Source organism: Huiozyma naganishii, chromosome 4 (genome assembly GCF_000348985.1).
Source record: "Huiozyma naganishii CBS 8797 chromosome 4, complete genome".
In the NCBI taxonomy this organism is placed as follows: domain Eukaryota; kingdom Fungi; phylum Ascomycota; class Saccharomycetes; order Saccharomycetales; family Saccharomycetaceae; genus Huiozyma; species Huiozyma naganishii.
This window is the reverse complement of record NC_035925.1, coordinates 296,111-320,085: the sequence shown is the minus strand read 5'-3', so window position 1 is coordinate 320,085 and position 23,975 is coordinate 296,111. Positions and strand designations below refer to the sequence as shown.

General features: G+C 47.6%; 14 protein-coding genes across 14 annotated transcripts; 7 read left to right on the top strand and 7 right to left on the bottom strand.

Annotated features, from left to right (window-relative positions):
* Positions 1-836: 836 nt before the first annotated feature.
* Positions 837-1,247, top strand: SNF11 (Snf11p; the record flags this gene model as incomplete). Its single annotated transcript, XM_022607607.1, has 1 exon — positions 837-1,247. The coding sequence occupies one exon, from the start codon at positions 837-839 to the stop codon at positions 1,245-1,247; it is 411 nt and encodes a 136-aa protein (XP_022464186.1).
* Positions 1,248-1,723: 476 nt separating this feature from the next.
* TPS2 (trehalose-phosphatase TPS2) lies at positions 1,724-4,504 on the top strand (the record flags this gene model as incomplete). Its single annotated transcript, XM_022607606.1, has 1 exon — positions 1,724-4,504. The coding sequence occupies one exon, from the start codon at positions 1,724-1,726 to the stop codon at positions 4,502-4,504; it is 2,781 nt and encodes a 926-aa protein (XP_022464185.1).
* A 375-nt stretch (positions 4,505-4,879) lies between these two features.
* RAD55 (putative DNA-dependent ATPase RAD55) lies at positions 4,880-6,148 on the top strand (the record flags this gene model as incomplete). Its single annotated transcript, XM_022607605.1, has 1 exon — positions 4,880-6,148. The coding sequence occupies one exon, from the start codon at positions 4,880-4,882 to the stop codon at positions 6,146-6,148; it is 1,269 nt and encodes a 422-aa protein (XP_022464184.1).
* A 784-nt stretch (positions 6,149-6,932) lies between these two features.
* Positions 6,933-7,841, top strand: SED1 (Sed1p; the record flags this gene model as incomplete). Its single annotated transcript, XM_022607604.1, has 1 exon — positions 6,933-7,841. One exon carries the CDS (start codon positions 6,933-6,935, stop codon positions 7,839-7,841), a length of 909 nt encoding a protein of 302 aa, XP_022464183.1.
* Positions 7,842-8,088: 247 nt separating this feature from the next.
* Positions 8,089-8,736, bottom strand: SHU2 (Shu2p; the record flags this gene model as incomplete). The annotated part of the gene is made up of 1 exon (XM_022607603.1): positions 8,089-8,736. The coding sequence occupies one exon, from the start codon at positions 8,734-8,736 to the stop codon at positions 8,089-8,091; it is 648 nt and encodes a 215-aa protein (XP_022464182.1).
* A 157-nt stretch (positions 8,737-8,893) lies between these two features.
* On the top strand, positions 8,894-9,226 carry PET100 (Pet100p; the record flags this gene model as incomplete). Its single annotated transcript, XM_022607602.1, has 1 exon — positions 8,894-9,226. The coding sequence occupies one exon, from the start codon at positions 8,894-8,896 to the stop codon at positions 9,224-9,226; it is 333 nt and encodes a 110-aa protein (XP_022464181.1).
* A 165-nt stretch (positions 9,227-9,391) lies between these two features.
* On the bottom strand, positions 9,392-9,613 carry TFB5 (TFIIH complex subunit TFB5; the record flags this gene model as incomplete). The annotated part of the gene is made up of 1 exon (XM_022607601.1): positions 9,392-9,613. The coding sequence occupies one exon, from the start codon at positions 9,611-9,613 to the stop codon at positions 9,392-9,394; it is 222 nt and encodes a 73-aa protein (XP_022464180.1).
* Positions 9,614-9,787: 174 nt separating this feature from the next.
* Positions 9,788-12,487, top strand: VPS41 (Vps41p; the record flags this gene model as incomplete). Its single annotated transcript, XM_022607600.1, has 1 exon — positions 9,788-12,487. One exon carries the CDS (start codon positions 9,788-9,790, stop codon positions 12,485-12,487), a length of 2,700 nt encoding a protein of 899 aa, XP_022464179.1.
* Positions 12,488-12,621: 134 nt separating this feature from the next.
* PDC2 (Pdc2p) lies at positions 12,622-15,300 on the bottom strand (the record flags this gene model as incomplete). The annotated part of the gene is made up of 1 exon (XM_022607599.1): positions 12,622-15,300. One exon carries the CDS (start codon positions 15,298-15,300, stop codon positions 12,622-12,624), a length of 2,679 nt encoding a protein of 892 aa, XP_022464178.1.
* Positions 15,301-16,543: 1,243 nt separating this feature from the next.
* NOT3 (CCR4-NOT core subunit NOT3) lies at positions 16,544-19,063 on the top strand (the record flags this gene model as incomplete). The annotated part of the gene is made up of 1 exon (XM_022607598.1): positions 16,544-19,063. One exon carries the CDS (start codon positions 16,544-16,546, stop codon positions 19,061-19,063), a length of 2,520 nt encoding a protein of 839 aa, XP_022464177.1.
* A 383-nt stretch (positions 19,064-19,446) lies between these two features.
* Positions 19,447-20,871, bottom strand: TED1 (Ted1p; the record flags this gene model as incomplete). The annotated part of the gene is made up of 1 exon (XM_022607596.1): positions 19,447-20,871. One exon carries the CDS (start codon positions 20,869-20,871, stop codon positions 19,447-19,449), a length of 1,425 nt encoding a protein of 474 aa, XP_022464176.1.
* Positions 20,872-21,069: 198 nt separating this feature from the next.
* KNAG0D01780 (uncharacterized protein) lies at positions 21,070-22,209 on the bottom strand (the record flags this gene model as incomplete). The annotated part of the gene is made up of 1 exon (XM_022607595.1): positions 21,070-22,209. One exon carries the CDS (start codon positions 22,207-22,209, stop codon positions 21,070-21,072), a length of 1,140 nt encoding a protein of 379 aa, XP_022464175.1.
* Positions 22,210-22,390: 181 nt separating this feature from the next.
* APQ12 (Apq12p) lies at positions 22,391-22,768 on the bottom strand (the record flags this gene model as incomplete). Its single annotated transcript, XM_022607594.1, has 1 exon — positions 22,391-22,768. One exon carries the CDS (start codon positions 22,766-22,768, stop codon positions 22,391-22,393), a length of 378 nt encoding a protein of 125 aa, XP_022464174.1.
* Positions 22,769-22,888: 120 nt separating this feature from the next.
* GVP36 (Gvp36p) lies at positions 22,889-23,917 on the bottom strand (the record flags this gene model as incomplete). The annotated part of the gene is made up of 1 exon (XM_022607593.1): positions 22,889-23,917. One exon carries the CDS (start codon positions 23,915-23,917, stop codon positions 22,889-22,891), a length of 1,029 nt encoding a protein of 342 aa, XP_022464173.1.
* Positions 23,918-23,975: the final 58 nt, after the last annotated feature.

Sequence of the window (23,975 nt, the reverse complement as noted above, 5' to 3'; positions counted from 1 at the left end):
ATATATATATATATATATACTGCTGTTGATGCGGCTTAGCTTTAGGGAAAGATGATTTTTTTCGAGGAAGAAGAAGAGAAAAATGAATCAGTTAAAGCTAGTACAACCCCACCATGAATGTTTTTTTTCCTACTGATCAAAGCGAGAAACCCGCCCGCCGTCACGAAAATAACACTGATTGCAAACAAACAGCCCCAACAGCAGCAAACACGCCGGACCCCAAACGCTCAGCTTTGCTCTTCACTGTCCACAGCCGTGGAAAACCCTTTGCCGTGCTGTAGGGCGCTGGTATCGTCATCGCGCAGAACCGAATGTGTTGCTCACAAAAGAGAGCCTCTTTTTGTTGAAAGAATGTCTGCCTCCAGGGAGGGCCTACAGGGTCTTCTTAGAGGCGAGGAAACGACCCAACAGTGTCTCTACGGCCATCTCTGTGGTCGTACGCTTTTTCCTCCTTTGGGCCGCGAAAGGGTCTGTGGCTGACAGGAAAGAGAACAGGGCAAGGGCTGTGTCACTCTTAACCCCCCGCGGGCTGCCCAGTGGGGGGGCTGCGTGCGGGGACTTTAGCGGGAAGGTTTGTTTGTGCATTCGCGGAAGCCGCATTCCCGCATTTGGGTTCCGCGGAGGGTTTTTGGCGTGGGGGGGGGGTACCCGGCCTGCTGCGACTGTGGGAGACTTGCGCTGAATATGATGCAACGACGAACAGCGAGAACACGGTAATTTTCTTGTCCTCTTCGTTGCCCGGTTATTTTCTGTTGATTAAACGCAGTGGAGAGGGCGGTGCGCAATCTCTCGCTCTTGTGTGACGAATCTTCCTCCCCCCCCCACAAGACTGTTACATGAGCTCGAGTGTATCTGCCGCGCCATCGGCACTTGCCGTGGATCCAGATACAATCGTGTCCCTGGAGGAGCAACGGCAGTACAAGATCCAGTTGCTGTTGCACATCAACAGCGTTCTCTTGGCTAAAGTGATACACGTAACGAACACAGCGGCAACACTCGACCACAGCAACAAGATCGTCGTGTCGCAGTGTCTAAAACGTGTACATGCAAACCTACAGTGCGTGTCGCAGATAAATCAAGGTCTCATTAGGGCAAAACCAATGATCATGACCGCTTTAGACGCAGATCCACTAAATAGTAGTAGTAACGCGGGGACCCCAGGTGGTGTGGGTACACCGCAGCAACCACCGCATGATATTCTATCCAAATTGTACCTGCTCATGTCTAGAGTCTTTGAGTTTTGGTGATTATATAACACCCAGAGAGATATCTATAGCGGGGGGGGTCCCTTCTCCTCACATGCTTTGCTGGATCTTCTTTGTTTTTCTGGGGGAGGGGGGTCCCGCTAAGTGCCCCGCTGGTTGCTTCAAGAAAAGAAGACCCCTCATTCTATTGTGTAGAGTGGGGAGGTGGGGAGGTGGGGGGGGGGGACGATTCAATTGCAAGATGGCAGTTCCAACCCCCCTCCGTTCGTTGCCTCTATTCAAGCATCAATTCATCTACAGAAGCTTGTATACATAACATATATATATATATATATATAGTTCTTAATCGTCTCTCCTTTTTTGTCTGCTTTTCTTGAAGAGAGTGGAAAAAAAGAAGGGGAAGAAGACAAGGAAAAATAAAAAGAGTGAAGGGAGACAGGGAGTTATTTGAAACCATTCAATACTCTACTACTTTACGGTTTTCTTACTACGGAAGAAATACATACACACATCACACCATGACTGCACCTAACGCTAAGAAGCAGCGAGTGATTAACTGTGTCTCCCAATTGCCTTACAGGATTCAGTTGAATGAGTCCAAAGATACCTGGAGATTGCTCCCTCAGGCGGGCAACTCGGCGCTCTTCTCCTCATTGGATTACTTGCAGGAATCCGATGAGTACGAACAGCTGGTCGTGGGGTGGACAGGTGAGATTACTAGGGAGACGGATCTCGCTGAACAGTTTGGAGCTGATGTTACCATGACGAATAACGACGACGACAGCGAGACACCCGTTGTGCCGGATTCCAATGCGGATGAGGCATTGTACTTGACCCCAGAACAAATGGACAAGCTGACAGAAGTCATGAACGCGCAGAACAAGAAGAACTTCAACCCGGTTTGGTTGCTAAGGAAGAACCAGAGTAGATGGAGACAGTACGCGGAGAAAACCATCTGGCCTACTTTCCACTACATTCTCAACCCTTTGCTCATCGAGGCGGATAACAATTCCGGGAGCAGTGCGCCCGCTCCAAGTGCGAAGAAGGGATCCAACCCTGCAGCCCCAGGGGGCGTCCCAGCACCAAAGGAGAGTGTCCCCACGGGGGATGAGGAGAAGAACAGCTGGTGGTACGACTACGTTAAGTTCAACGAAGCGTACGCGATGAAGATCGGCGAGATCTATCAACCAGGTGATGTCATCTGGATCCACGACTACTACTTGCTCCTATTGCCACAGTTGCTCAGAATGAAGTTCGCAAACGATAACGTCAAGATCGGATACTTCCACCACGCACCTTGGCCAAGTTACGAGTATTTCAGGTGTCTACCACGGAGGAAACAGATCCTGGACGGGCTAGTGGGAGCTAACTTGATAACGTTCCAAAACGAACAATTCTCCCGCCATTTCGTATCCTCTTGCAAGAGATTGTTGGACTGCACCTCGAAGAAGAAGAAGAGCGACAAGGGGGCCGATCAGTACCAGATTAGCGCATACGGTGGTGACCTGATCGTGGACTCCTTGCCCATTGGGGTTAACAAAAACCAGCTGATCAAGGACGCCTTCACAAGCGACATAGACTCAAAGGTCCAAGCTATCAAGCAGGCGTACCAGAACAAAAAAATCATCATAGGGAGAGATCGTTTGGATTCGGTTCGCGGTGTTGTTCAAAAACTACGCGCCTTTGAAACTTTCTTGACAATGTTCCCCGAGTGGAGAGAACAGGTCGTCCTGATCCAGGTGTCCTCCCCAACTGCAAACAGAGACTCCCCACAGACCATCAGACTGGAACAGCAAGTCAACGACCTCGTCAACTCCATCAACTCGCAGTTCGGTAACCTGAACTTCGCCCCAGTGCAACATTACTACATGCGAATCCCTAAAGATGTCTATTTATCGTTGTTGAGAGTTGCAGACCTGTGCCTCATCACTACCGTTAGAGACGGTACCAACACAACCGCGCTCGAATACGTTACCATCAAGTCGCACAAGTCAGACTACCAATGTTATGGCAACCCACTGATCTTGTCTGAGTTCTCAGGTAGCTCCACACTGCTGAAGGATGCCATCATTGTGAACCCATGGGACTCCGTCGCAGTTGCAAAATCCATCAACATGGCTTTGAACTTGACCAAGTCCGCCGCCAGCGAATTGCAGGCCAAGTTGTCCCCTGAGGTGCCCACCGTCCAATCCTGGACGGACAAATACTTGAAGACATTGTCCAGTCAAAATACGGATCAATCCAGCGGTGGGAAGATCACACCGGCTTTGAACAGACCAGTACTGTTGGACACGTACAACCAGGCAAAGCGCCGTTTGTTTCTGTTTGATTACGATGGTACATTGACTCCTATTGTACAAGACCCGGCAGCAGCTATCCCCACTGCCAAATTGTACACCATCCTGGAGAAGCTCGCTGCTGATCCCCGGAACCAGATTTGGATCATCTCAGGTAGAGACCAACAGTTTTTGGGGAAGTGGATTGGGTCCAAGAACAAGAGGCTCGGGCTATCCGCAGAGCACGGTTGTTTTATCAAGGACATTGACTGTCCTGAATGGGTCAACCTGACTGAAAAGGTAGACATGTCATGGCAGGAACGTGTCGGGAAGGCAATGGAGGAGATCACGAATAAGACACAGGGTTCCTTCATCGAGAGGAAGAAAGTGGCCCTCACTTGGCATTACAGGCGTGCTGTCCCGGAATTGGGTGAGTTCCACGCAGCGGAGTTGAAAAAAATGTTGAAGAGTGTCTGCGACGAGTACGACCTGGAAATCATGGATGGTAAGGCCAACATTGAGGTGAGACCAAGATTCGTTAACAAGGGTGAGATTGTCAAGAGACTCGTGTGGCATGAACATGGCACAGAACAGGATCTATTGAAACCCGTTAATGAAAAAGTTGACATCAACAAAATGCCTGATTTCATTCTGTGTCTGGGTGATGACTTCACTGACGAGGACATGTTCAGAGAATTGAACACGATCGAGGACAAATGGGAAGAAAAATACCCTGAAAACAAGAACAGCCACAAAAATTTCGGTATTTACCCTGTGACCGTGGGTTCCGCTTCCAAGCAAACGATTGCGAAAGCACATTTGACCGACCCTGGTCAAGTCCTTGACACCTTGGGTTTATTGATTGGTAACGTTTCCCTGTTCCAAAGTGCAGGTACTGTTGAATTGGATAGTAGAGGCCACGTTAAGAACAGTGAGAGTAGTTTGAAATCGCAGCTGGCTGGAGAAAAGTACATACTGAAGAAAAGCGCCTCCTCAACGAGCATCAAAAAGGTCAACAAATGATTGGAAGAAAGGTATAACCACTGGTGTAACCTGATCCACGAGTTAATGTTCCTTTTTCTTTTCAATTTTGTTCGTATCGATTACAGTATATGCGGTTTTATTTGTTTCCAAATATTATATACTCTGGGATATATGAGAGAATGATATATATGTATGTGTGTTTACGCTTGTGTCTTGACACAACAACAACAGCACTTTTATGATCACGGCAATCCTTTATATTGGTAAAAATGCTTCGAGGAATGAAGGTCGAGAAAAGGGAAAAATATCAAACAAAATAAAACAGAAAAAAATTAAAGGTGAGGAGATCTAGAAACGTAATACTTGAGGTCCTTGACGCAGGAACCTCAAAATAGCCTCCTCCCGCCCTCCAGGATGGTTGGCGTATTACTATCACAACTAATCACTGATGACAAGAATTTGCCGCTCAAGAGTGGTATCCCCTCATTAGATGAACATTTGAACGGCGGGTTTGCAAGAAGGTCAATTTATGAAATATTTGGCCCGCCTGGTATTGGGAAAACATTGTTTGGCATTCAATTGATCAACGTCAATTTTCATGCTGGTGGTGAGAAAGTTCTCTGGATAGACTGCAACAAAGCCAGTCCGATGAGTTGTATTGATAGCGGTAGTGAACGTAATGTATCGCACGTATTCATTCATAAAATTTCTGAACTGTTAATATTCTTACAGAACTTGATGCTACCGGATAACGAGTACCCGCCATATTCCCTCATTATTGTGGATGGATTTTCGCAGTTATTGAACAACAATCTGAATGTGATTAGCAAAAGAAGGGAAAAGTACGATCCCTTCTACTTACACACTGTGAAATGCAAGAACTTGGTGTTACTGTTAAGCAAGATGACCAAATACGCGCACATCAACAACAGTACTATACTTCTTCTCGACGACTCTATGAATACCACATACCAACAGCACTTGCTCTCGGCGTTAGATAACAGCACGCTAGGAATTGTTGCTGATGGAAGCAATTTTTTTGTCTCTGACTCTGCGGCAATCGCGCAACGTCGGAGGAATGTGCACACTTTGAAGAGTGCCCTGGTGGCCAACGCTGGGATGGGGAACAAAGATTCCAAATGGGAAATATTCCTGAAGTATCGTATCGGCCTGTTTTGGGACTTCCTCAACAAGAAATCCTACATGAAAAAGGGGAGCAACAAGCTCTATAGAACCCGAGTAGCTATAGTATACGACCTGCATGGTAACAATGCAGAGAGGGGCAAGTCTCCACGAGACGGCGAGACAAACTCAAACGGGAAGAGACCGAGGATATGGGGCAATTCTACCCCTGTTCCCCAATACAACTCCGAGGACCATGTGGTTGTCCCCTTCCAGTTTCCCCTCGCTTACGGGCAACAAGAACAAGAACAAGAACAACGGGAGTCGACCCCACCTGATCTTCAGGCCGCAAACTTGCAACAGGCGGCACCCTTACATTCTCCCCTGACGCATCCAACAGTTCTAACCTCTTTCCAGAATTCTGTGTCCAGCAGTTTGCAACTATCCTCCTTCACAACCAACTCCTCCACCTCCCCCACGTCAGCATCCCCGACAGACGACCACCACCTGTTTCCCTCAGCGAACGCTGCCGATGACGTGGCTTACGATAGCGACGTCTAGTTTTACCGAAAGGGGAATAAAGACAACCGCCAAAAAATGGCAGCACCATCTGCATACCGCATTGGGAAATTACGCTGGGTGTCTCCAGGGCTGGCGTGGAATTACCGCATTCGGAAGTGTTTCCCCGATTGGGATCTCATCACAGCTGGCCTAAAACTCCCAGTTTTCGTGTCCTTTTTTCTTTTTCTTTCTTTTTGGCGTTCCCATTGCTATTAATACCGTTGCGCTGCTGCACAGAGGAGGGACACGACATTTGGTGTTGCTTACATTACGTCTTCTCAAGACCTCTATGCTTTTTCTACTGGTTTAATTTAGAAGTGGCTGCTACGCAATTTTCTATTAATAATTGGTTGCAGTCAAAAATATCAATTACTATTCTTAGTTGGATCTTTTTTTGTCTTCTATTTCGTGAAGGGCTGCCTTTATTATTATTGAACTGCCGGATTAGGAAATTCGTACTCGAATAATTTCCAGGGCGTGGCCTGTTGAACTTGACCTGTTGCAAGAACAGAATGCACCCGCGTACCACCCGCGAGCAACATCCCCCCGTATTTGTGTTGCTTCCTCATTAGCGTCACTTGGTTTATGGGTTGGATAGATACCCTTCGAAACGGGTTTGGAGGAAAAAAGGTCAGAGAGAATTGCGTATATAAGGTGACCGTGTTTTCAACAAATGTCCAACTCGCATTCCTTCTTTCCTTCTCTCTCTCTTTTTCTCCTTTTGCAATATTAGTCCCTCACAACAATACAACCAACCTTTAGTCTACGCCTAAAAAATCTCAAAATGAAATTGTCCAGCTCGCTTTTGATCTCTGCCGCAGTCGCTTCTAGTACTGTCAACGCACAAAATCTTTACGGATTAGGGTACGTTAATACGACCAGTTCTGCCTCACTGGCTCCAGCTGAGTCTAGCAGAGTTTTATCTAGCTCTAGTGAGGCCGTCTCCTCTAGCGTCGTTCCATCTTCAGCTTCGTCTCTCAGCAGCGAGGCTGTTTCCTCCAGCGTGGTCCCATCTTCCAGTGTGGTTCCTTCTTCCGTTTCGTCTGTCAGCAGTGAAGCTGTCTCCTCCAGTGTAGTTAGTGCTCCAACCATCTCGTACCCTTACAACGTCACAACAGGTTACACTACTGAAACTACCGTGGTTACTGAATTCACTACATACTGTCCAGAACCAACCACCATCACCACCAATGGTAAGACCATTACAGTCACTGCCCCAACTACTTTGACTATAACGGACTGCCCATGCACATTGACACACACCAAGCCAGTCAAGACCGAATGGACCACAACGACTGAAGTTGTTACCAAGTTGACCACCTACTGTCCAGAGCCAACAACCATCACCACCAACGGTAAGACTATCACCGTTTCCACCCCTGGTCCTGTGACGATCACTGACTGTCCATGCACTGTCACCAAGCAAGTTCCTAAGGATGAGGGTCACGCCACCACTACTCCAGGTAAGGCTCCAGCTGTTACCACTGCTACTGCCAAGGCCGAACCCAAGGCTCCAGCTACCACTGCTACTGCCAAGGCTGAGACCAAGGCTCCAACAACCGTCGCTATTGCTACCTCCAAGTCTGCTGCTCCAGCTTCTGTCAAACCTCAAGTGTCCACAAACTTCAACGCTGGTAACGCTTTGGTCCCATCCTTCGCTGGTCTTCTAGGTGCTGGTCTTCTTCTGTTATAATTTTTTGTGTTATCATTAATGTAACTCAATCGGTGTTCGTATATTGACTGCAGGGAAGGGTTTTCAACCCATGTATGTCGATAATCCTCTTTTATTTTTATAAAAGCGTATGTAATGTGGTACAATTTATATGCGTAGTGAACAGGCTTAGCTACTATAAAGGCCTTTTTATTAATTTTAAACTATTTTCTTCCTCGAAGTTCCTGTTTGAATGCAAGGATGGTTGCAACCTTTCGTGCGATTTAACTTATACAATGTTTATATGCAATTTTAACCATTCGTCGATGCTACCCACCGGTATGAGCACGACGCTTCTCTTCAAAGCAGCGAAATGTCGTAGGTTCTTGCCATCTGCGAGAAGTAGAATGGCAAACGCCAATAAATGCGGACACATCACTTTCTCGAATTGTAAATAACGTTGCGTATTTAAACTGTGCGAGTCAAACTGAGCAAACTTGTCATCCGAGAACTGGTCAAAGTCATCTATCTCCTTGAGTAAAACGTCCTGTATACTCCCCTCGGGGTTTTCGTTGCCTACGTCGGTGAACAGTTTGGAGAAGTCATCGCAAGAGCAGAACCATTGTGCTAAATCCACACTTATTGGCACATCGGAATCGTTTTCTCCAGATTTGACAATCAAACGATACATAATATCGAGGTCTAGGAAATCCGTGTTGATGAATTTACTCAAAAGAGTCTCCGAAGTCGCCTCTGCACTATCATAACAGTATATGAACATATCGTTCGATTCTAAAAGTGATAGTGCCCGCACGAACAGTTCCCGAGGAAACAGATAGTACAGAAACGAGGCTACGTTACCGTCCAACTCCTCTCCATCTTTGCCATCGCCAATAAATCTGCTAAGCAAGTCTATAATGCTCACCGAATGCTCCATGCGTTGCACGCTGCACAATGCGTAAGATCCAATAGTTATTATGTACTTCAGGTATTCTCAGAGGGAAAAAAAAACAGAGGGATAAATACAACTTGTGAATTAGTTACCTTTACTGCCATTTCAGAGGAGAGTCCCGAATCACCATCACTAGGGGAGTATGCGCTTCAGATTACCATTCAAATATACGAGGGCACAACTGGAGATCTTTAGGTTCTCCTTTTGTCTGCTCTCCCCCATTGCAGTGATGTACTACATCGGTACAAATACGGATATCAAGTTGAACGTTCCTGGGTTTTGGCCTGACCCTGCGACTTTGAACCAGATCCCAAAGGAACGGTACGAGATTAAGGCGGAGTTGGCACGGATGAAAAGGGAGCGCCTGGAGAAACGACTCGAGATGGAGAAGAGATTACGAGATGAGTTTGGCATCGAGAACATAGAAGCTGAAAAGGAAAAGATCAGGCAGGAACTGAAACTGAAAAACGTGTAATAGCTTTATCTTCTTTGTAGCCGGTAATATCTCATTAGGTATGTGTGTGTTTTTAAACATGTGTATATAAGTATAACATACAGATCCTCTCCTACGCAATTTTCCTCCCAGAAACTTTTATATCGAACGAGCGCTTTGGTAAACTGGAGATAGGAAACGATCAGCTCATGCCTCCTCCTCCTCCTCATCTATAGGGTTGTAGTCATTCTTAGAAAGTAGTCTGTTTAGTTCACTTTTGATGTATTCTACTTTAGCGGGGTCCACCAACAGGTGCGTGTCATCCAGTTCTTCCAGTATCAAGTCACTCCGATCGCTATCTATTTGCACTATCAGTGCTTTAATAGATGCATCACATTGTAATAAAACACCTCTCCTGGCCCTCACCATGTCGAAACGGTTCGGGAACGTGGTCTAACAGCCCCCAACCTCCCAAAATGAGCGATGGAGGGCCTGAATAACGTACGTGAATAAAATATATCTGAAGTTTAAAAGTTTCCTTTAAAACGATGCGATGTAAGAAGAAGAGCCGCAGGGCGGATATAAACAGCATTTTGGAGAGCGATGCCTCAGTCCGAAGAGGATGCGAGTGTGCATGAGACTGTGACCATTAATGATCCTGTTACCACGCTGAAGAATGACTCTGAAGGGGATCAGCCTCAAAATGGTGGACCCGATACTACGGACCACCCTCAAAATGCATTGGAAGGGGGAGAATCCCGATCGACCAGTGATGAGGAGAGTCAATCTGATTCCGATACGGAAGATGAACCTCCAACCGTGAAGTATTCGAGGATCAGCAAACTGCCTCAAAGCTTCTTTCAAAGAGACTCGATATCGTGTTGCAAGTTTTCAGAGAGCAGGTTTCTCTTTGGAACGCATTCTGGCCTTTTACACCTAACCCACTCAGATTTTTCCCCAATCAAGACATTGAAGTGCCACAGATCTTCGATAATGTCCATTTATTGCAACACGGAGTATTTTGCCACAGCATCAATGGATGGAACTGTCATTATCGGAGCATTTGATGATTTCAACAACTTGACAGCTTTTGATTTTAAGCGACCTGTACATGCAGTTGTACTGGACGATGACTATAAGACCAACAAAACGTTCTTATCGGGTGGCATGGCAGGTGAAATTGTACTCTCTCAAAGAAACTGGCTTGGTAACAGAATGGATCGCGTGATAAGTAAAGGCAACGGTATTGTATCCGGTATACACAAACTTGGTACCGTCATATTTTGGATGAACGATCTTGGGGTGACCTTCTTTGACATCAATAGCAAGAGCGAATTGCTAAACGTTCCGTTTGAGTCTGAAAATCAAAACGGTATACGACCAGACCTTTTGAAACCACAAGTACATTTCCCGGAAGTGGATAGGATTATTATAGGCTGGGCTGATAACGTGTGGCTATTCAAAGTTTCCTTAATATTACCAACGGCCAAGAACGACATCACCAATAACTTAGGATCCATAATCTCCTCAGCAACTTCAAGTTTAAGGCCGTTACCAGACAAAAAGGTGGAATTAGAGAGGCATTTCAGAATCCCATTATTGTTAGCAGGTATTGTATCATTCAAAGATGATCAGTTACTGTGCCTGGGTTTTGATTATACAACTGATCTTGAAATGAAGTTCAAGGGGGAGACTCCACACCTAAAGACTTTTGATACAATGACAGGAGAAGAAATGAATGACGAGGAAGTGGTGATAAAAAATTATGAGAAATTATCAATTAATGATTACCACTTAGGAAAGTACATTCACGGTACATCAATGCCAAAATATTTTCTGATAAGTGCTACCGATTTTATAATGATTGAAGAGTTTTCGCTGTATGACCATTATAAATGGTTTTTAAACCATAATATGATATTGAAGGCTTGGGATTTGGCTCAGTATTTGGATATTTCGTACGAAGAGCGACTAGAACTGGGTATCAGCTATTTGAATGCCGAAATCGAAGCTGGTAGCATTGACGATGTAGGGACGAAAATATCGAAAATATTCGGACCTTGCAAGGAAGAAGTAATAATGAATAACAATTCCGACTTGCATCATTATGTAGTAAGGCAATGGCAAGGTGTCATTCTGAAGCTAATAAACGAACGACATGTTAACGACAATTTAATTGATAATATACCGATTGAACCACGCCTAGACAAATCCTTGTATGACACTATTTTACTCCGTTACCTCTACGAATCCGATGGAAAGGATAAATTTACAGCATTGTTGAGCAAGTGGGACGTTTCTCTGTATTCAGAGGAAATAATTCAGGGACATTTGGAAACTCTGGTGAGGAAAAAAGATTCCAATTGTGCATTCTATCGTGAGCGACTCATCTACACTTATTTACAGTCCGAGAAGTATTCCAAGGCAGTCCCACACATGCTTGAAATTAAAGATAAAAATGTCATCCACCTTTTGATCAACAACGAACAACTGATACCCCAATTTACAGATATATTGATCAACATCGTCCTTTTACCGTTTGATAGTCCTGATTTGAACGGTATCTCCGACTTATCTAAAACGGAGACAAAACAGATTTTTAAAAGCTCGATTAGACTATTAGTTGTTGCGAGTAGACATATTTCCGTTTCCCGCATCATCACCTTGTTTGAACAGAATGAGGCAAATCTCGATTTGAATCTCCTTCTTCTTTGCTTTTTGGAGCAGCTCCCAACCAACGAACAGACCATCACCGAACAATTTGAGGACAAAATGGTAATATTGTACTCCAAGTATGATTCTACAAAACTGTTAAGATTTCTGAAGGACAAGACGAGTTACAATGTTGAAAAGGCGATTGACATATGTACAGCCCAATCGGGACTTTATAACGAGTTGATCTATTTGTGGGGCAAGATAGGGGAGACGAAGAAGGCGCTGAGTATTATAGTGGATGAGTTGGATGACGCTGTGTTGGCAGTCGATTTTGTGAAGAGCTGGGGGGACGTTGAGTTATGGGATTTTTTGATAGGCTACACCATGAACAAACCCAATTTCGTTGAGCTGCTCTTGCAAAACTACAACGCATTGGGTGACAAGTATATTTCCGTGGTTCAAGGTGTCGATGATGATCTGAACATCAACGGACTACACCGAATACTGAGCGAGACTTTGAACGAAAACTCTTTGAGTCTGCGAGTGAAGAAAAACATTTTCCAAATTGTCGATGATGAAACCAACCTATACGCGAAGGAGCTTCTAACTATTCGTGACCAGGGGAAGGTCTTCGAGGGCAATGCATAATTGAGGGGAAGTATTTCCCTCCATGATGAACATGCCGTGAGAAGACTATAAGTAGTAGATATAAAAAAAAAAAACATCTACATAATTATCTATGGAGAAAACAATAGTAACATGTGGCGAGCAGCATCGCTGGTTTAGATGAAAGCATTTGTATTATCTTTCAAGTTTGCGTTCAATGGATTTGTGTCGTTTGAATTTAAGACGATGTTATTGGCGATGTCAGGATTGGAAAGTATATCTTGGAGTTGTGCTTGTTTGCTTTGACTTTTGGCTTTAAAGATTTGTTTCTTTGTATTTTTGATGTTCTTCAAGAGATTCACGTATGTCGACTGGATTTCTGTGAGCGTGTTTCTCGAAAGATTAATTTCGTTGTTCTCCGAGTGCTTGATGATGTTCCCCAGCGATTTCGCGATGTCCAGGTTTGACTGCAATGAGTTCAAAAAATACGTCATATTTTGCGGAGTCGTCTCCGTTGCCTGGTCGTGGGTTGTGTTTGGTAACTGGTAGTAATCGTTGTGCATGTCACCGCTACCGTTCGATTTGAGTAGACCAGCTAGATTTGAGATTTCAAACTCTGACGGAGAAGGGAACATTGGCGTAGGATTTATATGGCCCGAGCTGATACTAGGTTTGCGTACTCCTTTGCCAGTTAGAAGAATATTGTCATTATTGGTGCTTACAGCGGGGTGACCGCCTGCCACGGACCGTCGACCACCCAGCGAACCGGTGTGGTGAGGTGAGGTGCTGTTGGTTGTTGTGGCAGCCACGCTGGAATGGTTCGATTCGCTGGTGCCGCTGTGACTCAGTGCGGCAAAGGCTAGTTCGCCATCTGCAATATTCGTGTGATTTGTACCGGAAGCAGTCTCTTGTAAAGGGTGAGTAAACAGATCGTTGAAGTACTCTGTGGAGGACAGATCAACACCCATATCCTTGAGGTTCAGATCGACGGGTGTCTGGTCCATGAACAAATTTGGCTTGTCGATGAGCGTGCTGACGTTGTACATGTTGTTGTTCGATCCGTTCTGGCCGTAAGAGTCTAAAAGCAATTTGTTTAGATTTGGATCCAGATGTCCGTTAATGGTGCCATCGAGGAGACTGGGCGTGGCATTTGCGTTTGAGCTTGCGGTTGTGTTTACATTTGGATTTGGATTTGAATTTTCGTTGTACTTCATCGTATTGGCACTACCGGCGCCATTCAACGTTTGCACACGAATCTGTTCCCTGTCGTAAGGTTCCATGTCAAATGGTTGATTGGTGTTTGTATTTTGCTGAACGATTGCCGTAGCTAAAGCGTTGTCCCGTGTGACGCTCATAGGTGGGTCCATGCTTCTCACGAGCTCATCGATACCGATTTGCGAAGTGGCCGTGCTGTTCAAGTTGCTGACCGCCGGTGTAACACTTGGTAGTTGGATCAAATCCACGATGGCGCTTTCGACGAGTTCCTCCGTGCTGAGAAAGTTTGTGTGTTTGTTCTCGATGTTCAAGTCGAGCAGCATGTCGTAGTCCCATTGTTTCTCGCAGCAGAACTCGTGGCAGAGTGAGTTCAGTTCAGACTCCAAAATCTCATTTTTCTTGAAAGCCATACTTACGTTTTCGTTCAACTGGATCATACCGGGGGGTAAGATCCCTGCGCTCTTCCAGTTCGCCTTTATTGTGTCCACGGGTATCCCCTCCCACGCTGTCTTGATAAATTTGAATGCATTGGACATAGTGAGTTGACTCTGTTCGAAACTTATCAAATGTCTCTTTCCGGTCTTGGTTTCTATCCTTTTTTGTAGTTCTATCAAAGCTTTATATTGCTGTATCCTGTATCTTGTCTTGAACTCGTCGAGCACCCCCCAGTTGAAAGGTAAGAACCGTGAGTTTGCAGAAGTGTACACCAAAGTGATGTTTTTCAAGTGTAAGTTTATAATTCTGTGCGAGCAAGAGTCATCAAGCACGATGTATATCTTGCGGTTGTCCGCTACAAGTCTTTTGTCCCATCGTACTAGCCAATTGTGGAACAAGTTACTCGTAAGCCATGATTTCCTGTTGCTGTGGTAAGATATCTCGAATTTTTTGGCCATCTTTTCCCCCAAGAGGGACTGAGAGGTCATATCCGTTGGATCATCTGGAAAGTAGTTCCTGAAACTGGCGTAACTTTTGAACCTCCCGACGACCAGCGGTTTCGATTTCTCTGACCCGTCCAGGTTCGAACACAGCATCACTGTCACTACTTCTATCTTCCTCTGTATGTAGCTTGTCTCGTACTGTGAGTAGTCGAGCGGCAAGTTGTACGCCAAAAACGTTTCATCCAACGTGAACAGGTTATACGGTTCCACTTTTGCAAAGATTTCCTTCAGCGAGGCTCTTTCCTCAAAGGTCCATATCTTGGGTGTCTTGGGCATCTCCTCGTCTAGCACTGAGACGTTCACATCCATCTTGGATAAGAAATTCGAAATCCACTTGTAACTGAACGAACCGTTCCCCTCTCTGTGTTCTGCGGGTATCCTATGCCATATAGCCTGTGCAGTGTCCTGTATAATCGGTGACGTAATCGGGATCCCGTTCCATATACTCTGCGAGATCCACTCCTGTAGTATCTTCCTCACCAGCAAGTTATTCGGTTTCCTGATTCTGTTCGCATCCTTCTCGTGCTCTTTACAGTTCATGTACGTCGTTTTCTTCGCCAGAAGCCTCGATATCGTCCCCTGAGAGGGCACTTTATCCAGTTGAAAAGTCTCATAAGCCCATTTAGCGAGCTCCAACTGCGTCCACTTGGGATGCCTCTCTGCCATCAGGCAGATATTGTACCTCTGTTCCACAGAAAGCATTGCGCTGGGGGACAAAAAAAGGTATTCACCTCTCTCTATGTGTATGTTCTCCGTGTGAGAGTCTATACTATCTCTGACTACAGGTGACTAACTCACGGAGAATAAGTCAAAATAGTACCTGTGATACTCTGTCTCTGAGTTCATCTTTTGTCAATTTTTCTCTCGTTTTTGGTGGAATGGAAAATCGTTCTGTTCTTTCGGCTTTTTTTTTTCTCTTGGTGCGGCTGCGGCGGTGACGAGAGCGGAGGGTTGATGGCTAAGACCGAGATGGGGATGAGGGGAGAATGCTGAGACGATGGGAGAGTAGCAGATGTCTAATTGGTTAGTTTACGCAGCATTGGGAAAAGAAACTGGGACAGGGAACAACACACATCTTGAAATAAACCGAGAAAATAGGGACGGTGAGAGGGAGAGAGGGAGAGGGAGAGAGAAAGACAATTGATGGGGCAATTAATTGGTGTAGAGAAAGGTATTGCATCTTCTTCCTTGCACTGTGTGGTGATTGGGTTAAACAATGGTCCAACCAGAAGCGTGCGTATGTGCGTGCGTCTCTCTCCTTGTAAACTACTGCACAGAGATGATCCACCCAGCATCTTGCACTGTCTTCACTCCACTTCAACAGCAAGAACAACCCACTTTCAAAACATGAGCACAACACTTCCCTCCATGCTCCCCTTTCTGTTAACCGCCCAAGTCAAAAACTACCCCCCAGAACATTTAAAAACAGCAACAAAATACTCCACCGGTATCAACCATCACACAGCACTTATCGCATAAATTTAAATTCCAACAGACCCCCAACCGGCTCCCAAAGGCCTTCTCAACTACCTTAAACGTTCAATTTCACCGTCTCATCGTCTTCTTCTTTCGACGCAATTTCAAAATTTTGAGGAAAAAAATTTATGAAAAAAATTGAAAAGTTGGACGTTTCAACAGTGAAGAGGACACACTCTCTGTGTATTCTGTTTCTTGGAGGTGAGTACAGGTACGCAATTCGCTATTAAACCACTGAACCAGTTGCTGTAATATTGTAGAAACTTGGGTTACAGATATAAAGGAGCGCTGGTAATTTGCTCTGCTTTTTTTTGCTATTTTCTTTCCATTTGGTTTCTTTGGGAAGTTTTCTTTAATTTGGGAACCTTTGGACTTTCAAGAGGGGGAATTGGAGTACAAACTTGTTTTACTGTGTTGATTTGATTGATTAGTTTGATTGCTTGGCTGTTTTATTCTATTTCTTTTTGCTATGGCGCATAGGAAGCTGCAACAGGAGGTGGACAAAGTGTTCAAGAAGATCAATGAGGGACTCGACGTGTTCGATATGTACTATGAGAGGCATGAGAACTGTACAAATAACCCGTCGCAGAAGGACAAGCTCGAGTCGGATTTGAAACGGGAGGTGAAGAAGCTTCAAAGACTCAGGGAGCAAGTGAAGTCGTGGCAGAGCTCGCCGGATATCAAGGATAAGGATGCTCTACTCGAGTACAGGCGGCGTGTCGAAATCGCCATGGAGAAGTATAAAGCGGTGGAAAAGGCGTCGAAGGAGAAGGCGTATTCGAATATAAGTTTGAAGAAGACGGATACGCTCGACCCCGAGGAGCGTGAGAGGTTAGAGACGGAGAACTTTCTGTCGTCGATGATCGATGATTTGGAGAGGCAATACGAAGCTCACCAAGTAGATATAGATCAGTTGACGGTGCTGAACAAGAAGAAGAAGACGCACTCGCAGAGCAACGAGGACAGGATCAAAAAGTGCAAGAGTTGGCAGCTGAGGTACAGGTGGCACCAGCAGCAGATGGAACTCGCTCTCCGATTGCTCGCGAACGAGGAGTTGGACCCGAAACAGGTGAACGAAATTAAGGACGATATCAGCTTCTTTGTTGATAGCAATCAGGACGACGATTTCGTGGAGGACGAATCCATATACGACAATTTGGATCTCCTCTCAAACGAGGCCATCGCCCACGAGGTCGCGCAGTATTTTGCTAGTCAGATGCTCGACGACAACATGGCCAACGCGGAAAGTACAGCGGCACTCTCATCGGATGCAACGACAGAAGATGGCTCCAAGATATCGAAGAAGGAACTGAGGAAGTTGGAAAGAGACGCAAAGAAGGCAGCAAAGACCGCTGCGAAGAATGCGGCAGCGGATAGCGCGTCACAGGGCGGGACTGTGACTGTGAAACTCGGGTCAGCACCACTGAGCCCCGCGGCTTCGAAAACGAAGACCGAATCACAAAGCACATCCCCAGTATTGAAGGCACCTTCAGCATCGATAACTGTAAAACAGACTGCAGGTACATCCTCGTCGTCACCATCGCCAGTTCAACCTTCGAAGACAAAAGGCAAGAGTACAGCGGAATCCACTACATCCTCGGAACATCAAGGAATTGTACACACGCATATTCATCAGGGCCAAAATGGAGTCACGGGCTCCAGTATATTAAAACCAGCGACTATTCCAGCGAGACCCACCGGTGACGTGAAGTGGGCAGTTGCCGCCTCTCAGAGTTTGCAAAGAGAGAAGGAGAAACACAAATCATTGAGCAAGAACTCAACGACGAGTTCTACTCCGGTCACTTCCGCTGCAATGAATACAACATCTGACACAGCGATCTCCACGCCTAGCGTCGCATCCCCAGTGGTATCAGACACGAAGTTGGAAAGCGCGAGCCCTCGTCATCCCGGCGACACGCAAAACGGCAGCGTTAACAACTCCTCAGCAGTTACCGCAGCAGCTGTGCTTGCTGCAGGTGCCGCTGCCGTGAATCAGAACAACCAGCAATTCCACAGATCGTACACACCGACTTTGGCAGAATCGATGGTTAAAGTCTCCGTGGATGTTCAGCAGCAAACGGCAATGGCAGACCACACTTCAGGGATCTTTGCTGATGCCGAGACGACACTGGCGGAGGACTCGCATACACTGCCTGAGAGCGAAGAACAGGAAGATGGGGAAGTTGAAGTGGAAGAGCAAGAAAACCTATTCCTACACGAGGACGACGATCTGATACCGAACGAGCCAGTCGCAACGGAACTGTCCCCTGAACAAGAGCAGAAGAACTTCATGTTGAGGTCCGAGTTGGAGTCGGACTTCATGGCGGATTTCGAGTTGCTTTCATTGCCCAACGGTATCAACGAATTTATCATGGGTTACGAAATCAACAACAACGGACTGTACGCGAACGATGGGAAACTTGGCGGTTACAGACACAGCATAGACCTGTGCCGTATCGACAGGTTGAACCCGGTCCCCGCTGGCGTGAACCCTCCGAACCCACTCGACGCGTTCAGATCAACACAACAATGGGACGTCATTCGCGGAGGGCCTGAGAGACAACTCGATCAGATAATAGACAAGTTCAGAGGTCTGGAGATGTTCAGTCTCTTTTACAACTACTATTTTGCAATCTTGCCGATGGAGAAGCAGATTGCGTTCCAGCTGCTGAAGGAGAAAAGTTGGAAAGTTGGTGTTGGCGAGACCATGTGGTTCCTACGACAGGGGGAGGTCAAACTGCAAAATGAGCAGTTTGAGTTGGCAGACTACAAGATTTTTAAACTGGACGACTGGTCCGTTGTCGACAAGATCAATTTCAGACTCGATTACTCTAACTTGAAGTACCCTGAGGCAAGCGGCATTTCAGCGGTCTCATCGGACGCTAGAGTGCTGGCTCACGACAGTGCTGTAAACGACCGGGTGGGACTGAGCCACGGTCAGCAACTCCTACAGCAATTGAAGCAGGGAAAAATGGGCCTGACAGCATAGGCTACGGAATTGAGGAGCCGGTTCTTCAGACAAGACATCTTATTTATGTTTTATGTTCGATAGTGTTTTAGAAACTTTTCAATGTTAACTATGGTTGAATCAATTGAGGTGAGGGGCGCTATTTGGCACAGTAATCTTACCCCCAAGATAAAATGTAAGCCTCCGCTTTGTTATGGAGCCATCGACCCATCGCTACTTGGAATGCAGTACTAGAGTATCAAAACTGGGACGCATACAAACTGGCACAGTATGGACAAGCAAGTATATCTGATAGAAATCATATAATTACGTATTCGGTATATATATGTAACCATATCTGGCGCCTCCATTCTCATGCACATTTGACGTAGCCTCTTATGTATCACTCATGGCCTCTTTACCGCTCACAATACTATGTACAAGGACCAAACGAACCCGGCCACCAAGGCAGCCGCCTTGGCAAACCACCAGGCGTGTTGTATGGCAAAGGGGCACAAAGTGAATGTCCACTCCCACTGTTTCTGGTTCGTGTTGAAATGGCCCGTGAGCAGCCCTGTGTTCCCGTTGAACTCTCCCATCATGGACCGCACGGTGACCTCCTTTAGGTGATAATCCGCACCCTCGACTGTATCCTTCGCGGCGACCCACTCACCTTGGTCGTTGAACCTGTTGTAGACGACCTCGCACCCCTCGTGGTCGTGACCGACGAGGACGATGCCCGGTTTATCGTTTGAGAACACCAAGTTGAACACTTTGTTGGTGACCTCTTCGCTGATGTGATTTTGCGATCTGAGCAAGTTCGCCTTGTAAGGTTCCCTTTCGAAGACCTCCGGGTAGTACCTGAGTTCCGGTCCGTCGTAGCAGAGACCTTCCTCCTTATGGAATGGGATGTGTGTCAGGAGGACCGTGCTGCCGTCGAAGTTCCTCTCGAACAGCTGATATAGGAACTCCCACGTGTACTGAACAAACTCTGGTTGCAATGCGGGTCCCTCGAGAAGCAAGTCGTTAAGTACTACGATCCGCCATGCCTTGTCCGTGCCGGCGTTGTACTCTATCCAGTAGTTGTCCTTCCCGAAAATCTGCTGGAACCTTGCCAAGTGCTGGTACGTCGCGTCACCAGAGTACCCAACGTCGTGGTTCCCCGTTAGGTTGACCATGAGGAACTCATCCCGTTGTGGATCCCAAGAATGGATGTCCTGGAACCCGAATTGGAAGGTGTTGTTCTGCGCCTCCCTCTCAAACTGTTTCCCCCAAGCGTCCCAGTCAACTTTGTACAGCCCGTCCTCGTCGTGGTTCTCCCTTTGTATGGCCTCCAATGGGGTAGTGTCCCTGTGGAAGAGGCGGGACACGTACCGTCTCGTACGGTTGTAGAACTCTGAGTCCCCGATCCATTGCGACGAGAAGAGGTCGCCCATGACGACGACGTAGTCTGGGTGCAACCGCTTGCTCATTGTCGAGTAGATGTGTCCAAGGAAGTGGTCGTTCCCGAATATATCCAGGCGAGACCGGTACGGTGTGTTGGGCCAGATACCCTTGATCTGCGGGTCACCAAACGCCATCATGTGGATGTCCCCCTCGTCTGTTGCCTCTTCTGCTTGTAATGTTTGATAAACCACGTCGCTGACGTATCGTTTGGCGTAGAACAGTGCCTTCTCCCAGAGGGCCAACGCCTCAGGAGCGACGGTCTCCCCAGTGGTACTGCTGCTGCTGCAGTGCCAGGAGCACCTTGTCGGGTGGATCGACGGGAACGTGAAGATGAAGACGTTACTGACGATGGCCAGCAGCGTGCTGACGATGGCCGCCTTCCTCACAGTCTGCTTGCTCAACATGATGCAGTTGTAGTGGCTGCAGTAGAATGAACTTAGCGTGGTGGTAGTGGTCGTAGATGCATTGCAGTGAACACAAATCTTTTCAATAACAGCTTATTGAGATACACACATACAAAAGTATAGAGAGGTAGAGAGGTAGTTGGCGAGGAAACGGTGTATTTTTATCAATTGTATAGGGAACACCTGCCCCGGACCTCCTCACGAGGCATTGATGCTCATTGATGCCTGGATCATCTGTTCATCGACGCCGATGAACATCTTCTCGAAGTCACGAGCCGCGACGTCCTCCTCTGGGGTGCGTTGCGCCTGGCTAAACTTGTCGGCGATGAATAACAGTCCCTTGGCCTTGACCATTCTGTCACTTGGCTTTACTGTCTGGTCGTGGAGGATGGCGTTACAGACGTCTCTGAGTTTCCTGATAAGTTCCGCTTTCGAGACTGCCCACATGACGGAGAGTGTCTTGTCCTTAATGAGAGTGTCGAATTTGAGTTGCTCTTGCTCCGTGAGTTTGTCCTGGTCCTTCTCTGAAAACTCCCCGACTTTCTCACGGACGTCTATACTCGTGTTGAGCACCCCCAAAGTGGACTTCATGTCCCTGGTGTTATCTCTGAATTTGGTGAACAGACGCGAGACACCAAGCGTCTTATCCGCCATAACGTAGTTCGTCGCCTTTGTGCGGTACACGAGCGCGATGATCCGCAGCAGCTCTATCCCGAAGGACTCGAGCTTGAGCAACTCGACGTCCTCGAGCAACCTGCGCTCGAACTTGTCCAGCTCGCCATCCTTCACGGCGAAGTAGTACCGTTCAAGCTTGTAGTCCAGCGCCTCGATCATCTCGTGCATCTCGTTCCCGCTCTTCGCGTACCTCTCCTGTGCGCTTGCCTTCAACTTGTCCTCTTGCTCTGTAGAAAGCTTGTTCGATGACCCTTTGCGGCCCAGCAACGTATGACCGTGCTCCTGATGCATCATCTGCACGGCCTCATTGATCACTCGGAACAGAGTGAACTCGCCAATCCAAGGACGAAACCCGTCCCCACCAAACGAATGGGAACAGAAAGTCTCTGTCCCCAGGAACCCACCTGGTGGCACAACTTTCTCCCCCGGTCCGTAATGGTCGTACTTCCGACGCAACTGCCTGTCACGGAGCACCTGGTACGCGCGCGTCTCCCTCGTGAAGTTCGCCCACACGGTCGGCGTCTCGTTAGTCCGTTCGTTCATCTTCCCGTAGAAGTTCATGAACTTCGTCCTGTACGCCCTCTTGATGTCCGCTGGCGTCGCGTCCGGCTTCACCCCGAGCGCATCGTAGTAACTCATGCTGACCACCTTATGTTCGTGCATGTGTGCCCTGGTGTCCTCGTATCAATTCTTCTTATTCTTCTTATTCTTTTTGTTCTTCTTGTTCTTCTTCCTCGTTGTCGTCGTCGTCGTCGTCGTCTCTGTTTATATACGTGTTCTGCGCGACGATCAAAAGGGGCCGCAGCTGGGAATAGGAGTCGGCCACTGGACACTTGTGCCACTGTCAGTTATGAGCAGCTGTCCTCGGCGTCTGCGATGTTGCTGGACCGTAGATCCACTGCACGGCCCTCCACGCCTGTTCGAGTTGTTCCGGGAGGTCCACGACGAGGAACTGCTCTGCACCGCGGAGGTACACCGCTGCGCAGACGACCGCGAACAGTAACCACATCGTACGACGTACGAGCCCGAGTACGTTCCGCAACACGACAGCAGATGTGTAAACCATGGCAAACAGTGCCAAGTACAGGAACAGTGTTGGGTGTGCACTGCTGAACCGCTGCACGAGGGGCACGGCCAACTGTAGCGCCCGGATCGTCCACCGCAGCAGTAGCAACACACACCGCTGTGCGGCCTCCTCCATCTGTGACTCGTCTAGTCTCATCGGGCCGTGTAATGTACTTCTTGTGGTCCTTGTGGTAGTACTTGGAGTGGTAGTAGTGGTAGTAGAAGCGATTTGATACAAAACGTACAGAAAGAAGAAGAAGAAGAGGAGGAGGAGGGTTCACTCGTCGTCGAGGTCGATTGGGGTGGACGTATCTCCTGCAGTGGAAGCATCTGGTGAGACGTCTGCTGCTGAGGTGTCTGGAGCAGTAGTTGCTGTCGTAGCGGCGGATGCCTCAGCAGCCCCTAGAAATCCTTCAAGGATGGCCGCAGAACGCTCGTGGTACGCGTGCTGTGCCGCTGCTAGTCTTCTCACGGCTCCCAACAGGTCCGCCTGCGATAGCACCTCCTGCATGACGATCGTAGCGTGCTCCGTGCACTGTGCGAACTCGTCCTCGAGCGTCTCCATTTGCACGCGCAGCGAGGCCTCCTTCTCCGGTTTCGCGTTCAGAAGGTTCGTCCGTGCGACGTCATACTGTAGTCTCTTCTGGAACACCTCCTTGCGTGCCGCTGCGGCACGGGCAATCTCTCCAGACAACTGTCCACGCAACTTCTCGTTGAATTGCGCCTTCACCGCTGCGTCCTGCTCCAGCCGCGCCTGTGCCAACTCTGCCTCAACACCACTGAACTCCAACAGTCCCGAGGACAATTGCGTCTCTCTGGGGGTCCTTGGAGCGTCCAAGTTATCCACGAGTTGAGACCCGTTCAGGGCCACTTTGCTCAGTGCGTAGTGCAATGTCTTCGGTTCCGTCTCTTGCGTCGGGGCCGCAATCACATGCTGTGCTTCCGCGGCAGAGGAGACGTGTCTCAATTCAGAGACCCGTGTAGCAACAGTCCGGGACCACTCGTTCACGGAGTCCCTGACGTACTTCGGGTAGTCGTACGATTCGTTCTCGTAGATCGCAGTCACTTGGAGGAAATGTTCGTGCACAAGCTTCAGCGCGTCGACACGCTTCTCCAACTCGAGGTACTCCTGGGGTAACTGCGAGATGTCCGTCACTTGACCCAACTTCTCCTGGACGAGCCGCTGCGTCGTCTGCGCCAAGGAGGGCAAGTCCCTGGAAAACTCCTGCGTCTTCTGCGACACGGACGAACCGAAATCGTACAGAGTCTTGTTCAACGAGCTGGCAAACGAATTGAATGAGGACATGGCTTCAGCGGTAGACCTAATTCTCGTTGTGGTTCTTGTTCGTTGTTGTAAACAGTGA